At 39.0% G+C, this 18,991-nt stretch overlaps 1 protein-coding gene across 3 annotated transcripts in view; it reads right to left on the reverse strand.

The window, feature by feature from the left end:
• Window positions 1-18,991, reverse strand: part of MTOR (mechanistic target of rapamycin kinase) — a 131,995-nt gene that overhangs the window by 87,078 nt on the left and 25,926 nt on the right. For all 3 annotated transcript variants that reach the window (XM_069479347.1, XM_069479345.1, XM_069479346.1), the window contains 5 exons: window positions 5,610-5,696; window positions 2,480-2,647; window positions 1,916-2,028; window positions 1,466-1,628; window positions 232-324 (listed from right to left, as the gene is read on the reverse strand). In XM_069479347.1, coding sequence (XP_069335448.1) covers window positions 232-324; window positions 1,466-1,628; window positions 1,916-2,028; window positions 2,480-2,647; window positions 5,610-5,696 — 624 coding nt within the window. The remainder of the gene's footprint in view (window positions 1-231; window positions 325-1,465; window positions 1,629-1,915; window positions 2,029-2,479; window positions 2,648-5,609; window positions 5,697-18,991) is intronic.

Raw genomic sequence — 18,991 nt, forward strand, 5'->3', positions numbered from 1 at the left:
GCCACGGCACTCACTCTAGCCTGGGCAACAGAGTGAGACTCTGTCTCAAAAAAAAAAAAAAAAAAAACTTAGCCTACAAAGCTGAAAAAATTTACTATCTTTACAGAAAAAGTTTGCCAATCCCTAGTTTAGAGCTAAAAAGCTAGATATAGTCCCATAGCTAAGATTACAAGAATAACCAAATAGTAAAGACAATGGGGGACTTCAAAACAGAAAGGAAGTGTAGTTCACCTTGACAATTCTGCAGATGAGCACATCATAGCGCTGATGGTTGATTCGGTGTCGCACCAGAACTTTATTCACCATTGGAATGAAAATTTGGTACTATAAGAGGAGGTGGAAGATATCAGAAACCATTAGTTTGGAGAGTAAAAAAAGGATAGGAAACCCCAACTGTGTTATAGGCATTTCTTCTGGGTTTGTGGCTGGCTTTGCAGTGTTCAGAAGAATTCCTCTCTACCACTCACTGCGATAACCCATCATCTTCCACCTGCCTTACTGTGATGGCCTCTTCACAGTCTCTGCCCCCACCGCCTATGTTTTCACATAGCATTGAGAGTCATCATTTTAAAATATTATGTCACATCATATTTTTCCTGGGTTCAAAATCCTGCAAAGACTTCCAGTCTTGCTCAGAGTAAAAGTCAAAGTACTTACAATCACCCACAACAGTGATCCGCAAGTTCTAGCGGGCATCAGAATCACCTGGAGAATTTGTGATTCAAAAGGTCTGAGGGGAGGCCTCCAAGAACGTGCATTTCTAGCAGGTTTCCAGGTATGTAGATACTGATACTGTTTGCCCAGGGATCATGTTTGAGAAGCAATGGCCTACAAGATCTAGTCTCTATCCTTATCCCACCTTATCTCCATGACCTTAACTCCAAACACTTCCCCCTGCCCACTCCTCTGACGTCACATTGTTCTCTTGCGGTGCCTTGAACTCTTCAAGCAAACTGCCATCTCAACCTTTGCAGACGCTATCTCTTCTGCCTTCATCCAACTCTCTGGGATTGGGCCTTTAATTTATTTAGGTCTCCGCTCAAATGTCAACTGATCAGAGAAGTTTTCCCTGTCTATCTTAAATAAACAGTATTTCTCTCTTCTGGTAGGTTTAAAAAGTCAGAATAACCATAAAAAGGAGAAAAAGAAAAAAAGTTCTTAAAAAATAAATAAATAACATAAACAGCATTTCTCCCCACTTCCAGCCATTGCTCTTATGAGACAACTGTGTTTATTTGCTTTGCTTCATTGGAATGGAAGCTCCACCAGAGCAAGAACCTTATTCTGGTTACTATGTTATCCCCAGAATAGCCCTTAGCCCACATAGATGGTTGGCAAATAATTCCATGTTCTCTGATGGTAGTTGAGACCTTAGACTAGACTAACACAGGGAGTAGCTCACAGACGAAGTTCTCTTCCCAAATAAGACAGCAGAGTACCTGTCTGTTCAGGCCTCCTGTCTTACCTTCTTCCCCAGTTGAAAGACAAGTGAAGACAATGTGTCCATGGCCGTGGAACGCAGTTCTGGGCTCTGATCCAGTGTTCGAACAATAGGGTGGATGATGCGGGAGGCATAGTCAGTGAAGTCCAGGGACTCCGTCAGGCGGTCCACAGTCTCCAGTGCTGCCCTACAATAGTCACCAGCATGTCGTCACGGCTAACACACACTCTCGGAGTAAGAGAAGGAAGGGGAATGAATGGCGTCTGAGGTATTCTGGGTGACACAGAGCCAAGATATAGTCCAGTGGGATGGGGACAGTTAAGGTTTCCATAAACCTGGGACATTTCTAGACTAAAATAATGGGAGTTGAAATAACAAAAACACAGAAAGATGGCCTGGGAACTTAAGAAAAATATATTTTCTACAAAATATTAAAAGCTTAATGATCGTTAGTCCCAAAGGGCAGGTGCTTACTTTCGAGAAGGCAGTGGAACTTCAGGGGCATCAAACAACTTCACAATAGGAGGCAACAACAAATGCAAATAGTCATCCAGGTTGGCACCGAACAGCTGGATTGCAGCCAACAACTGCAAAAGGGAACAAGAGCATGGCAATGAACAAGCACAGTCCGGTTTCAAGTATCTAAGGACATGGAGAGTGGTGGTGGTATGGATTAATTCAAAGTCCTGTGGCCTTGAATTATACTCTTTTGGACGCACCTTTTTTACCCTCATTTTATTTGCTTATATATTACTTTGCTTTCTCTGTGCTTATTTCAATTGATAAGGAATCAGTTGCTGGATGATAAAGAAAATTGGTCTGGGAAAAAACACTGACCAAGATTAAGCCATTAAAGGAGCTATGAAACATAAGTATAATCAAGAGAGGATTTATAAACATTCTGTACACCACAAACTGCACACATCAGGAGTTGGTATTCTTGGGATTTGGTCCTGGGGAGTGGGCCTCAACCTGTTTTCAGAACAGGGCTCTGCGGGAAGCTGAAAATCCTTCCAGAGGAGGTCCTGAGCGACTCACCTTGATGGAGACGATGCGGCCTGGGCTGTTGTCATGCATGAAGACGCGCAGCATATGTGGGATCAGCTGGGGCAGGTAGAGTTTAAATTCACCCCCAAGAGCTACCACAATTTGCTCAATGAGGAGAATGATCGTGCTCTGGATTGAGGTGTTCATGACCCAGAATTCCTACAAAGAGGGAGGAGGCAGAGAAGCACAGTCAGATACCCTTCTGCTGAAATGTGAATCATGGAACTTAGATGGCCAGAAAGAAGAAAAAAAATGTAGTGAGCATGGTCTGCCCCAAGATGAACTCCACCCCGTCCTCCTCTCTCCAGGCCCTTCTTGTGCCCTACCCTACGTCACAGCCATATTGAACAAATTCAGCTGCATCTCCCCAGAGACACCAGGCTACCTTACTCCTCCGTGCTTTGCTTGTGCTGCTTCCTTTGCCTACAATCCACCTCCCTGCTTTTTTTTTTTTTTTACTGTACCACTTCAGGAAATGAATATTTTTGTTTGTTTTTAATTTTTTTTTTTTTTAAGAGATGGAGTCTTGCTATGTTGCCCAGGCTGAACTTGAACTCCTGGGCTCAAGCAACCCTCTTGCCTCAGTCTCCCAAGTAGCCGGGACCATTGGTGTGAGCCACCACACCTGGCTTCCCATTTCTTGCTCAACTAAGCCCCTTCTGTCTTTCTAGAGCTGATTGAGCCTCACTTCTCCTGTGCAGGCTTTCCCGTTGTCCTTCCATGATCCGCTTTGGGTGCCTTTACACTTCTCTTTCCTAGTGCCTATAATACCTAATTTGCTTTGCCATCCTCCCTCTACTACACTGTGTGCTATTTAAGGGCAAGAAATCTCTGACTCACCTCTGTATCCCTAGAATCTATCAGAGCATTTGGAATATTCTAGCCATTCAAACACATGCTCCTAGAACGAACAGATGATTAAATTAAGTCATGCTAAGAGCTCTGAAGTGGTCTACGATGAATACTTTGGTACCACCCGATCTCTACCAGAGTGCAACTCCAGTGTTGTCAAGATTTCCTGCCTTTCTTGGGTTTAGACTTTATTAGATAGCATCTGACATTAGTCCCCCCAAAAATCTACCCATCAGTCCTGGACAGTGCCACAAAATGAGGACTTTTCTATACCCACATAATTGTATTCCACATAAGTTACTAAAATAAAAACTTGGCAACTGGCTACATATCTTGCCTTGGTACTGCAAGGCAAACTACTAGTCCACACTTCTTTTTTTCCTTTTTTTTTTTATTTTTTATTGAGACGGGGGTCTTCCTCTTGCTCAGGCTGGTCTCGAACTCCTGACCTCGAGCACTCCTCCCGCCTCGGCCTCCCAGAGTGCTAGGATCACAGGTGTGAGCCACTGCGCCCGGCCGAGTCCACACTTCTGAGTCCAGGAAAAGCTGTTATTTCAAATCAATTCAAAAAGATAGTTGCCTACCACCTTCCTTAAAACTTCCAGAGTAGGAGATTTAATAATAGAAACCGTACTAATGATGGCAACACATGAATACTAATATTTTGGGGGCCCCTAAACCATTCAAAATATAAGTCAATAAAAATAAGGATAATTTCTCCGATGAAAGGCTTTTTAGAAAGATAAAGTATTTTTATTTAAAAAATTATTTCAAAAAGCGTAACAGTTTAGAAAGTAAAAACCATACTATTAATAGAAGATGCTGGTAAAACTTACTTTCTTACTACTTGGAGAGAAGTATTCTCTCTGTAAAAGCTATGTTCTCTAGATAAAAAGCTTTGCCAAAGAAATATTACAGATTTTATGGTCTCCACAGTTTGTCTGATGTTCATTCACTTGGTTCACACTTTGGCTTCTTTAGAGACAGCCTGCCCACCCCACAACTTTACTATCATCAGCTCCTCACACGGGTGCTCTACCTCAAAGAAGCCAGGCCGCCTGCCGAGGGATGTTGGCTGGATGGATCACTGCTCAGACTATTTTCTTCCTGGGCTTGGGAGAGCTCATTAAAATGCCCAGCACCAGCAGCCAAAGGGAGGCCCCCTCCACCTTCTCTACCTGGGATGAGCAAAAGCTGAATTTCACAGGTGTGAGGCTCCCTGCCTCAAATCTCTGGTGTTTTGCTCGTAACCCTGAGATGACTGTAACATGGTCATATCATATTCCTGTGTTTGGTCTTTTTTTGGCCAAAACTCACAGGTTATTTCAGCTCCCAACCATGAGTACGCTGCTTCCCCCATCCTCTCCCCCCAAGATCAGCCACTGGGCTCTTTAGCATTCTGTTGAAGTCTTCCTTGTACAGAGGCCTCTGTGGCATGAGTTAGGGAACAGACCAGCTTTGAATTATTTATGCATGTGGGAGTTTCTCAGCTCAGAGACCCAGGTGCTGGGAAGTTCCATTTTTGAAGCCAGCCATTTGGATTTTAGCTCTGCTGCTTCCTCCACGCTAACTACAAAGGTCTGGTGTGAAAGAAGAGCAATCATCCTCCAACTCTTCAAAAACATGCCATTTCTGCAAAGCAACCTTCCCAACAGAAACATTTAAATTACATAGAACAGTAGGAAAAACGATATTGCCACCAATGTGATGTCTTCCAGCACCTGCTTAATGCATATTATAAAATCCTGAGACCTGAGCCTTTTCTTGTGTGCCACTATAGTCAGAAGGCAACATTTATGCTTGCGGAGGTAGCAGGGTAAAGCATCGTGTTGTTCCTCAGAGCCTGACAGGAGTCCGTCATATTTAACAGCCCCAGGAAAATCCAATCTCCAATCCCCTCTTCAGGCTATGGTTTTATCAGCAGTACGGAAGAGGGCTTTCATGGGAACAGAAAAGCACTGTTGTGATATTAAAGTGAAATTGCTTTGTTGTGTGTGAGGCAAGTAACTCAACAGTCTATTTCTGGCAGACAATTATTCAGGATTCCTCTTCAGACTTCACACCTTGTACTTCTGTACCTGGGAGCCTGGAGCGACAGCCTCTCCTATCCCTCAGAATCTGGTGGCCTATCTTGCTCTACTTTCTATACTTGGGTTGTAACAGCTCTACAACGACCCATGAAAAAGATGTCCATGCTACCCAAACTTGCTTCTGAGCTTTCCTTGACCCAAACATGGATGAACAGGCCAAAGCATTAACTTCTACTCACTCTCATGAGGGTGACTATTTCATCCATATAAGGTCTGATGTGGCTCTTCACAAAGGACACCAGCATTCCCAGCTGCTGGAACAAAAACTGAAATGGACAAGAGGTCAACAAAGTTGGCATCATGAAGGACATGGAACTCCCAGGCTTACCAAAGTCCATGTGAACAAATAAAGACAACTATGGAATTGGTTTCCACACTACCCTAACTACTGAGAATATGTTTCAAATACTCAGACTTAAAGCCTGTGGTGGTGATTGGTGGTGGGGGCTAAAAACCATTGTCCGGGGCTTTACATACCAGGTGAGCCAGTTACTGCCCAGTAGGGACTCTGGGGACAGACCGGGTGTTTTGAGCTACTTTGAGCTACATCTATTAGCTTTGTGACCATCATTTAGCCTCCCTGTGCCCAGCCTCTTTGGTGGGAAAATGCAGATAACAGTACCTATCTTACAGATGTGTAAGGATTAAACGGGATAATACACGTAAAGCATTAGAACAGGGACGTGAACACTGTTCAGTGCTCAATGAATGTCAGCTGTCATTCAAGGATCTCTGGAGTCACTACAGACTTAAAAATGGACATGAAATCTTTAATCAACTGCAAATGTACCTTTTGTTTAGTTAGCCCTAATTAATTACCACTTACTTTCTAAAAGAAATACAGCTGACTCTTGATTACAGGTATTTTATTATTTTTTAGAGATAGGGTCTTGCTCTGTCACCACGCTACAGTGCAGTGGTATAATCATAGCTCACTCCAGCCTTGAACTCCTGGGCTGAAGCAATCTTCCTACCTCAGCCTCCCAGGTAGCTGGGATTTTAGGCCCAGATAATTTTTCTTATTTTTTTTCAGAGACAGGGTCTTGCTCTGTTGCCCAGCCTGGTATCAAACTCCTGACCTCTAGCAATCCTCCCACCTCAGCCTGTCAAATTGCTGGGATTACAGGTGGGAGCCACCACACCTAGGACTGATTATGTGTTCTACAGCTAATTTATAGTAATTAACTCAATTAATAGGTCTTAATTAACTGTGTTTCCAAGAAATTATGAACCAAAATAGCAAGCAAATTGGGGGAGGGACAGGATAAGGAGATTCTATTTAAGTTGGTACGTTAAGTGTGAGGAAAGATGCCATCCACTAAATAAAACTGGGAGTAAGGATGGCATGGATAAGGGACATGTCAACTACTTTCCAGGTTAAAGACTTGTCTTTAAGGCGTGGTTTTATTTTGTCATGATCTTCAGATAGCATTATATGTCAATATTAAGTAGCAAATCACATTTTGAACTCCCCCCCTCAAGGTTTTATAGCTCTCTATGCCTTTGCTTCTTTCCACTAACAAGGATAATTTAGAGATGAACATATATATTTTTTTATTCCTAACCACATTTTGAAAGGTGGATAAGTTGAGGATAAGTTAAAAGTGTTATTTCAAATAGTGAGTAATGGACTTACGATATGCACCACCACCTCAACAGGTGAAATTGATAGGCCATACAGGATTAGGCTCAAAGAAGAATTTGGACAGATTCCCTAATGACAGGGATGTCAATGGCTTCTAAGGTGGTTAGAGCCTGGTTACTGCTTGGCACAGGTTTGACTCAGTAGAGCCATCCCTACCTACCTCCCGCCCGCTTACCCCCACTGAATCACTGCTGACAGTTTTTGTGAAATGGTTCCTATAAAAAGTGTATTACAGAGATCAAGGGACATGAGACTCTAAATATAAAGGTTCTTTAGCTAAATTTTTATTATGCAAAACCTGAAAGCAGGTAGAAAACCTACACCGGAGGAAAAGCAAGGCAATGGAGATGGCAAGGAAGTCAGAGCAAACCACCGGGCAGAAAGAGGAAACAAGCCTCCTGGTCCTTAGTGCCATTTTCTTGGGTGCGATTAGGGAATGGCTGCTTCATAAGGAGTGGGCACCCAAGCGTGGCAGACAGGCGAGTGACTCAGTCCTTCGTAGAGAGCTCAAGCAGCCACCTCTTTTCTTCTCCCTTAGATTCTTTCACAAGCCTTTTCTCTTCCTTCCCCTGAACATGAATGTTTTAAAAGAACACATAGTTTTCCTCCTAAAAATATGATGGACTAGATCTCCTCCCAAACTCCCTCACTAGGAAAAGTCTAAAATGAATGCATAAAAGATAAACCTGATTATGAGATTATTAGAATTGAAACCTTGAAACCTCCCACATAAAGCCAGACCTTCAAAGGGCTACATATTAAGAGAAATGGTGAGTTACAAAAATAAATAAATAAATAAAATCTGTACACTGGCAAAAGGAGAAAAAGAAATTTGTCAGTTTTAATGTGGGGTCTAGGTAGAAAAAAGTCTCCCCTAAGAGACTGTAATTTCAGGCCCACTCTCATGTGGCTTTATGGGTTTATTTTAACTACTTGTGTGGCCTGGGAAACTCTAATCCAAGAAATTAATTTAAAATTCTGCTGGATCACCTGGCAGAAGCAAATGCATACATATCCTCTCTGGAGAGATGCAAATTCAGAGCAGATTTTCTAGTACTGCTCCAGGGAAAGCCCAGCTGAATATATGATCCAGAATTATAAAACAAATGAGGAAATAGACCACTACACGCATGATTTAGTAGGAATAATAAACAACAGGATTAGACCCATTAAAGATTTTATTATAATGGAATTATTAGATAAAAAATATAAAATAAGTCTACTTAAAATGCTTAAAGAAATAAAAGTGGGAATAAAAAAAAATTGGTAAGTAATAAAATACCACCAAAAAATACTAGGCATGTGTGAAATAACCTAATATAACTTAAAGAAATATACTGTAGTTGAAACTAAAAACTCAATTACAGGAAAAAAAAAAAAAAAGACATAGTTGAAGAATCAGTGAACAGAAAATAGATGTGAATAAATATCCAGAAGGTGGGAGTCTCTCCGAACCTATTCTGGTTCGGGTAGCTGCCCAGTGAAAAAACAAAACAAAACAAACAAAAGACTAATAACACATACACACATACAAACACACACACACAAAGATGAAAAATATGAACACGGGCCGGGCATGGTGGCTCACGCCTGTAATCCTAGCCCTCTGGGAGGCCAAGGTGGGAGGATCACTTGAGCTCAGGAGTTCAAGACCAATCTGAGCAAGAGTGAGACTCCGTCTCTACTAAAAATAGAAAAATTACTCAGGTGTTGTGGCACACACAATAGCCACAGCACTCTGGCCCAGGCAACAGAGCGAGATTCTATCTCAAAAAAAAAAAAAAAAGAAAAGAAAAGAAAAATATGAACAAGAAACTAAGAGACATTAAGGAAAGAATGAGAAGCTCTAACTCATCTCATCAGAGTTCTAGAAGAAAAAATAGAAGTATAGAAGGGCAACATTCAAAAAGGATAACAGACAAGAATTTCTCAAGAACTGGTGAAAGATATCAATCCTCAGATTCAGGAAGCCATACAAGTCTCAAACAGGAGACTTTGCTTACAAAAGAAATCCCCATCTAGATACACAATAGTGAAGCTTCAGGACAGAAACAATGAGAAGATCTGTAAAACAGCTACAGAGAAAGAGGGGCTAAGTAAAAAGGAACCATGATTTCTCAACAGCAACAAAGAGAAGTCAGACACAGTGAGATAATACCAACAGTTGCAGGAGAACCTGGTATCATATTCTCGGCTAAATGAAGATTTAAAAAGAGAGTGGGCTGGGTGCGGTGGCTTACACCTGTAATCATAGCACTCTGGGAAGCCAAGATGGGAGGATCGCTTGAGGTCAGGAGTTTGAGACCAGCCTGAGCAAGAGCGAGATCCTGTCTCTACTAAAAATAGGAAGAAATTAGCCAGACAACTAAAAATATATATAGAAAAAATTAGCTGAGCATGGTGGTACATGCCTGTAGTCCCAGCTACTCAGGAGGCTGAGGCAGGAGGATTGCTTGAGCCCAGGAGTTTGATGTTGCTGTGAGCTAGCCTGATGCCACGGCACTCTAGCCAGGGCAAAAGAGCCAGACTCTGTCTCAAAAAAAAAAAAAAAAACACCCAGAAAAATTAAAAAAAAAAAAAAAAAGTGAAATAAAGACTTGTTCGGATAAGCAAAAACAGAGAGTTTACTTCAATGAATGCTCACAAGAGGAATTTGCCTCAGGAAGAAGAAAAATGGTCCTAGAAGTAAGCTCTATCGTGGCATATGGAATGATTAGCAATGAAATGACAAGTGTGGATGAATATAAACAAATACTGCAAAAAACAATACTAATAATGTCTAATTTGGTGGTAAACAAGTGAAATACTACATAATATAAGAAGAAAGGAAGATGGTTTGAACAATTATTCTAAGTTTCATATACTATTCAGGGAAAAGATGGAGATATTAATTTTAGACTTTGTTACATGAGGCAGGTAAGTCAAAATTTTAAGGGTGAAAAAGATGAAATTGGATCTGTTCTTCATATCATACACTGGGAAATATTCCAAAGAACTCAAAGATCTAAATATAAAAAATGAAGCCAAGTACAAGAGGAAGAATAGGTGAAAATTTGTATGCACAAAGCTTTTCATTGTAGGATTATTTTAAATAGCAAAAGACCGAAAAAAACACAAATATCCGTCAACAGAAGTACCATGTAACTGTATAAAGGAATGAACAATTCTCAAATAAACTGCTATGGCATGAACTCCAAGCTATGTTGTTAAGTGAAAAAAAGCAAGATTCAGAACCAATTGTTTGTATTATGTTATCTTCTGAGTAAAGAACGTGTGAGGAATGTATATTTCCTTACATTTTAAAAAAATAAATAATGAAAAAATAAATTAAAAAACTTATAAAAATGGTTACCTTACGGGGATGTATAGAAGGCAGAATCACAGTACCCCAAAGAAATCTATACCCTAAGCCCTATACTCTATGAATATGTTACTGTGCATGGCAAAGGGGACTTCTGAGGATACTATTAAGGTTCAGGACCTTGAGATGGGAGATTATTCTGGATTATTTGGATGGGCCCAATCTAATCACGTGAGTCCTTGAAAGCAGAGAATTTTTCCTGGCAGTGGTCAGAGAGGAAGATCTGAGGGCTGAGAGGGGTACAACATTGCTAACTTAGAAAGTGGAGGAAAGGGGCCAAGGCATGCAGGGGCTTTTGGAAGCTAGAAAAAGCAAGAACACGATTCCCCCCTAGAGCTTCCAGACAGGAATGTAGCCCTACCAACACCTGCACGTTAGTCCACTGAGACCTGCGTGGGACTTAAAAACTACAGAGGTGTAAGATAATATATCTGTGTTGTTTTAAACCACTAAATTTATGGTCATTTGTCATAACAACAGTAGGAAATAATACAGGAAGGAAGAAACAAGGGATAAGGATGGGGAGAGAAGCTAGACTTCTCTGGATATATCTTATTTTATAGTTTTGGCTCTGGAACCATGTTAATGTTTTGCATAAATAAAATAAAGTTAAATTTTTAAAAACTCAAAAGAAATTTCTAAAAACTGAAAATAAATAAAACCAAATGAGTTTAACTATAAACCAAGCTGGTTGCATCATCAAAGAAGAATAATTTCAAGTGACTTTAAACACAGTATTTTGGTTGTACATGTCTAGTAGGACACATTCTAAAAACACCAACAAATTGCAAAAAAAGGTCTTAAACTCAGTAATTATTATTATTTTTTTTTGGTAGAGATTGGGGAGGGGGAAGGTTGCATTACTATGTTTCCCAGGCTAATCTTGAACTCCTGGCCTCCAGCAACCTCAGCCTCCCAAAGTGCTGGGATTATAGGTATGAGCCACCATGCCTGGCTCACAGTAATCTTATTGTTAATACTAACTACTATTGGTCATTTACTATTGATATATGTACAAAATACATACATGTATGTATTCTCACTAAAAGAAAACCAGAGCTCCTTGGAAGTGGCTCTGCTAGGGTAGAGTGAAATGTACTTGGAATAACTTCTTTCTGACAGAAAGCAAGAAAGTCTGCTGGCCTTCATAAAAAGGATCGAACAACCAGGTTGACTGGGATAATTAGATTTTGAAAAAGAACAGTGTCTGCAATGAATAGAAACACATATCAGATTGATCAATCTCTCTCTCTCTCTCTTTCTCTGAGTTAGTTCATAATGATACTCTAAAGAACAGGGGTGGGTTGGGGGACATAGGGGTGGTGGTGCCTGGGTCACCTTTGAAAGGTTGCTAGGGACTTGACTTATTTTTTTAAAAAACTGATAAATTAATAAATAAAGCGGGGGATCCACCATCTTATCTTGCTGCTGCCTGAGACATGGCTTCTGTTCTGGCCCACCATGAATAGCAAAGACACTCCTATCACTCAGGAAATTTCAAGGGTTTAGAGGTAACCTCCCAGGAAACAGGAAGAAAGATCAGCCTAATTCTTTACTACACAGACCCACACTGGAAATGCAGACAGATCTTCAAGACCACCACTGAACCAGAGAGGGCGGAGCAAGGGTTCACTGGGCAATGATCGACAATTTTGACTGCCAGGTCCAATCACCCAGTGAAAGCTACAAGAGAACTCAGTCCCAGTCTTCCTTGGTTGTGCTGTCTTCCTGTGGCCATGTGGAGTTGACTAGTGATGGATAAAGGACCCTCTAAAGTCAGGCCCAGTGTACCTGCACTAAACATCAGGAGGAAGGCAGTTGAATACTTAAAACCCAACCTGGCCTCCCAAAATATGCTGAGCTTTTTACTAGGTAGACACAGAAATGATGTGGATCTGACTAAGTGGCCATGGATTCTGGCACAAGCAGTACCAGGGTGGAGCTCGCCTTTGCCAAAACATCATGTGACTTACATACTTACGCCTGCCTAGAATCTTGGAAAATAAAAAAAAAAGGTTTAGAATAAAATCTATTGATTAAAAAAAAAAAAAGAATTATGCATTTATTCTGTTTTTCCTGCATGATCTATATACTTCAAATTAACTAAATAGTTGATTACACTAAGTTCTTTGTTTCTAAAGAAATTTCTAGCTAATAAATCCAGAAGGAATAGAAAGCTACCATTTTGTAGTCCCTAATCAAATAATGGATCTAGGAAACAACCATCAATGAACACTAAAATGATCATGAGAAGGGCGGACGGGGACCTTTATAATGAATGGATCAATATTACAAAAACCAACCCCATTGATTAACCTGCACTTCACTAACAGTGGATCATCTAGAAAATAATGTGCTTCCTAAACATTGGAATAGAAGGTATACAGCACCACCAATGAAGTACTTCTTGCCAAAAAGAATAGAATCTGACACTAATCCTCTAAATCTCACTGGCTTGTAAGAAATTAGGACACCTTGAAGATATAAACAGCCAAATTCAGAACAGGAAATAGGACAAATGGTTTCTTCCACAGATATATGACATGGAAAAAAAAAAGTGGAGGGAAAAGAGAATAGAAAAAAATGAGATATATCAACCCAGTGCAGACTTTATCTGGATTCTGATTTGAATAAACCAAATGGAAAAAGACATTTTTAAGACAAACAAGGATATTTGAAGGATTGGTATTAAATGATATTAAGAAATTACTGTTAGTTTTGTAAGTGTTGCAATTGTATTGCAGTTATATGGAAAAAAGTATTTATTGATGAAATACTATGATATCTAGAATTTACTTTAAAATGCTTCAGAAATGTGTGTGTATTGGGATGGGGAGGTTAAGCACATACGGTGGTGGGGTGTAACAGATCAAACCAAACCGACAAAATGCTGATACCTGCGGGTATATGAGAATCTAATACAATAGGTTGTCTGTTTTCATTTATGATTGAAATATAACAAAATATTTTTAAAAATTAAAGGTGGCCAATAAGAAGGCAAAAGATTAAAAAAAAAAGCTCAATGAAGCCCCTAAAAAAGATAGACAAGAAAGACAAATAGATACGGCAGGACCAAAAACAAAAGCACTAATAAATCCGAATATATCAGCAATCACAATAAATGCAACTGGACTAGGTGCACTTATTAAAAACACTAAGATTTTTAAATTGGATTAAAAAGATAATCTACCTATATTATATGTACAAGAAACTCATCTAAAATAGAAAGTCATAAGACAGTTGAAAGTAAAAGAATAGGAAAAAACACATACCTCAAAAAAATTAGTGTAGCTATATTAGTATTTGATAAAATAAATTTTAAGGTATTATTAAAGATAAACGGTCATTACATACTCATAAAAGATTTAATTTACCAGGAAGATACGATGACTTAAAATTTGTATGCATCTAATAATACAACCTCAAAAAATATATAAAACAGGATTGACTAAGCTAGGAGAAACTAAAAGGCGAAAGATTTATATGATCTAAAGAAAAACCAGAGTATGAAAGCTAGGAGAAATTAATAAATCCACCATTGTAAAGGGAGATTTTTATCTCACTTCTCTCAATACTTGATAGATCAAACAAACAACAAATCAACAAGGACACAAAAAATTTGAACACAGTAAGTAATGAGTTCAGTCTAATGACATCTATAGAACTCTCCTGTGCATAACATTAGCAAATACACACTATTCTCAAGCACATAGGAAATAATTATGAAAATCAATCAAGCACAAGACCATTAAAGAAGTTTCAGCAAACACTGAAGAATCATAAACACAATGCAATTAAGTTAGAAATCAATATCAAAAAGAAATTAAAAACCCTATAAATCTGCAAATAAAATATTCACTTCTAAGTAACTCAAGGGTGAAAAAAGAAATCATAACAAACACTGGAAAATACTTTTGAACAATAATGAAAATACTACATTATTATTGAGCAATAAAAGAGGAATGAACTACTGGTATATGTCATAACATGGACAAACCTCAAAAGTAGTATGTTTAGTGAAAGAAGCCAGACACAAAAGACCATACATTCTATGATAGCAATTATATGAAATATCCAGAAAAGGCAAATCTATAGATAGAGACAAAAAGTAGATTAATGGTTGCCTAACGATGGGGTAGGAATGTAAAATGACTGATTGCAAATGAGCAGGTTTCTTGCTAGGATGATGGAAATTTTCTGAAATTACATTGATAGTGATGATTGTGTAACTCTGTAAATATATTAGAAATCAATAAATTTTACACTTAAGCTTAAGGGTGAATTTTATGGCATGTAAATTTTATCTTAATAAACTATTTCTAAAAATTTTGTAGTTTTTTAATCTGTTCTGGGATCTGAATAACAAACCTTTAAAAAATTTTTGGAAATAGCCAAACAATACTTGGAGTAAAATTTATAGCCTTAACAGATTACATTAGAAAAGAAGAAAAACTGACAATGAGCTAACATTCCAACATAAGAATTTTTTTTAAAAAAGCAGGAAAACAATCTACAGATTTAATGCAATCCCTATCAAAATACTGACATTTTTCACAGAAATAGAAAAAAAAAATCTTAAAATTTTTATGAAACCAAAAGAGCCTGAATAGTCAAAGCAATCCCAAGCAAAAGAACAAAGCTGGAGGCATCACACTACCTGATTTCAAACTACGTTACAAGGCTAAAATAACCAAAACAGCATGGTATTGCTATAAAAATAGACACAGACCAGTGGAACAGAACAGAAAACACAGAAATAAATCCACACATTTACAGCCAACTGATTTCAACAAGTGCCAAGAACATATAATGGGGAAAGGATACCCTCTTCAATAAATGGTGCTAGGAACTGGATATCCATATGCAGAAGCATAAAACTAGGCCCCTCTCTCACTGTATAAAATAATCAACTCAAAATGGTTTAAAGACTTAAATGTAAGACCTGAAACTGTAGAACTATTAGGAGAAAACTGGGGGAAAACTCCAGGACATTGGTCTAGGTGAAGATTTTATGGCTAAGACCTCAAAAGCACAGGCAACAAAAACAAAAGGGACTATATTAAACTAAAATTCTTCTGCACAGCAAAGAAAACAATCAACAGAGTGAAGGGACAACCTGTTGAATGGGAGAAAATATTTGCAAACTATGCATCTGATAAGGGACTAATATCCAGAACATACAAGGGGCTCAAAAAACTCAACAGGAAAAACCCAAATAATCCCGTTAAAGAGTGGACAAAGGACCTGAATAGACATACAAATGACTAACAGGCATATGAAAAAATGCTCAACGTTACTAATCATCAGAGAAATGCAAATCAAAACCACAATGAGATATTGTCTTACCCTGTTAGAATGGACAAAAAAATAACAGATGGTGGCAAGGATGTGGAGAAAAGGGAACTCTTGTACACTGTGGGTAGGAATGTAAATTAGTACAGCCATATGGAAAACAGTATGGAGATTTCTCAAAAAACCAAAAACATAACTACCATATGATCTAGCAATCCCACTACTGGCTATGTATCCAAAGGAAAGGAAATCATTATATCAAAGGGATACCTGGACCACCATGATTACTGAAGCACTATTCACAATAGCAAAGATACGGACTCAACCAGAGTGTCCATCAATGGATGAATGGATAAAGAAAATGTGCTATAGGTTGGGCACGGTGGCTCAGGCCTGTAATCCTAGCACTCTGGGAGGCCAGGGCGGGAGGATCGTTTGAGCTCAGGAGTTCGAGACCAGCCTGAGCAAAAGTGAGACCCCATCTCCACTAAAAATAGAATGAAATTAGCTGAACAACTAAAAATATATAGAAAAAATTAGCTGGGCATAGTGGCGCATGCCTGTAGTCCCAGCTACTCGGGAGGCTGAGGCAGAAGGATCGCTTGAGCCCAGAAGTCTGAGGTTGCTGTGAGCTAGAGAGCTAGGCTGACGCCACAGCACTCTAGCCTGGGCAACAGAGTGAGACTCTGTCTAAAAAAAAAATAAATAAATAAAATGTGTTATATATACACAATGGAATACTATTTGGCCATAAAAAAGAATGAAATCCTGTCATTTCCAGCGACTGGAGGTCACTATGTTAAATGAAATATACAGCATGTTCTCACACGTTGGAGCTAAAACAGTTGATCTCATGGAGGTAGAGAGTAAAATGATGGTAACCAGAGGCTGGGAGGGGTAAGGGGGCAAGGATGAAGAGAAGTTAGTTAACGGGTACAAACATACAGTTAGATAGAGGGAATAAGTTCTAAAGTTTGATGGCAGAGTAGGATGACTATAGTTAACAACAACGTATTGTGTATTTCAAAATAGCTACAAGAGGCTGGGCGCGGTGGCTTACACCTGTAATCCTAGCACTCTGGGAGGCCAAGGCTGGTGGATTGTTAGAGCTCAGGAGTTCGAGATCAGCCTGAGCAAGAGCGGGACCCCATCACTACTAAAAATACAAAGAAATTATATGGACAACTAAAAATATATGTAGAAAAAATTAGCCAGGCATAGTGGCACATGCCTGTAGTTCCAGCTACTCGGGAGGCTGAGGCAGAAGGATCGCTTGAGCCTAGGAGTTTGAGGTTGTTGTGAGCTAGGCTGACGCCACGGCACTCTAGCCTGGGCAACAGAGTGAGACTCTGTCTCAAAACAACAACAACAACAACAAAAACAAAATAGCTACAAGAGAGGACTTGACATGTTCCTAAAAGATAGAAATGACAAAGATTCAAGGTGGTGGATATCCTAAATATCCTGACTTGATCATTACACATTCTATACATGTAACAAAACATCACAGATACTCCGTAAATATGTATAAATATTATGCATCAATAAGAAAACTTTTTTAAAAAGCAGAAAAAGGAAATAAAAGGGAAATAATAATAAAGATTAATGAAATAGAAAACAAAGATCAAAAGAGATCAACAAGGCGAGAGTTGGTTTTTCGAAAAAGAAAAATACTATGACAAATCTCTAGCAAGAAATTAAAATATAATAGTGTGAACAACTTCATGCCAACAAATTCTATCATTCAGATAAAATGAATAGTTTCTTAGAAAACTGTAACCAAAACTGTCTCAAGAAGAAACAAAAGCTAAACAGACCAGCTGTAGTGGCTCATGCCTGTAATCCTAACACTCTGGGAGGCTGAGGCAGGAGGATTTCTTGAGGTCAGAAGTTCAACACCAGCGTGAGCAAGAGTGAGACCCCGTCTCTACTAAAATAGAAAAAATTAGCCAGGCATGGTGGCACATGCCTGTAGTGCCAGCTACTCAGGAGACTGAGGCAGGAGGATCACTTGAGCCCAGGAGTTTGAGGTTGTAGTGAGCTCTACTGCACTCTACCCAGGGTGACAAAGCAAGATTCTGTCTCAAAAGAAAAGAAAAAAGCTATCTACCAAAAACCTACAGCAAATATTATATTTAGTGGTAAAATCTTAATAGCAGTCCCATTAAAATCAGAAACAAGGTTAAAGATTTTCACTCTCACTGCAATTAATCAACACTATGGTGGAGGTTCCAGTGACACAGTAAAGAGAAGTAATACATGGTTTACAGATTAAAAAGAAAAAACAAAACTACCATTTTCTCTTTTTTCCAGACTATATATATATATATATATATATACACACATACTATTATCTAGAGGGAAAACCTGGGAGAATTTACAGGTAAATTATTATAATTATATAAGAATTCAATGAGGTTGACAATTATAAATACAATATATATAAATAAATTGCACTTCTATATGCCAGACACAAAGTTAGAAAATAAAATTTCTTTTTTTTCCCAGACAATGTTATCTGGGCTAGAGCGTGATGTCATCATCATAACTCACTGCAAACTCTTGGGCTCAAGTGATCCTCCTGCCTCAGCCTCCCAAGTAGCTGGTACTATGGGTACATGCCACCACATCTGGCTAATTTTTCTTTGAATTTTTTGTAGACACAGGGGTCCCACTATGTTTCTCAGGCTCTTCCTCGAATTCCTGGCCTCAAGTGACCCTCCCACTTTGGCCTCCCAAAGTGCTAGGGTTACAGGCATGAAACACCATGCCCAGCCAGAAAATAAAATTTCTAAAAAGATCTTAATGTATCTGAATGTACCTCAAGTTGATAATATAATCAGACAGGGAAAAATAATTATCTTTTAAAAACAGTACTCTGTACACTGTACACCCTTAGTAGGGTGTATTCTAAGAACAAGAGGAACTATAAAACCACCTTGAATTTTATTTAGTGGATTTGCTGTTGGTAGTGGTACTGGTATAGTAATCATGGAACCACTTTGCATATTCTGTGGTTTAAAGAAACAAAAAAGAGCAAGAGAGAAAAGGGAAGTGAGGAGAAAATTCCTCTTTACAGAAAAACATCAGCTAACAAAAGGAGAAGGAATGACAAAACTAGAGTCATCATTTTGCAACCACCAGTGTGGTAACTGATTCAGGCAAGGATTATCAATGGACACTAAAATCACTGGGTAAATGGTAGCTGAGGAATAGAATAGTCACAGTCTCAAAGTGTCACCCCACAGATTACTTATTAATAA

The sequence above is a fragment of the Eulemur rufifrons genome, chromosome 8 (assembly GCF_041146395.1).
Source record: "Eulemur rufifrons isolate Redbay chromosome 8, OSU_ERuf_1, whole genome shotgun sequence".
NCBI classification, from domain to species: domain Eukaryota; kingdom Metazoa; phylum Chordata; class Mammalia; order Primates; family Lemuridae; genus Eulemur; species Eulemur rufifrons.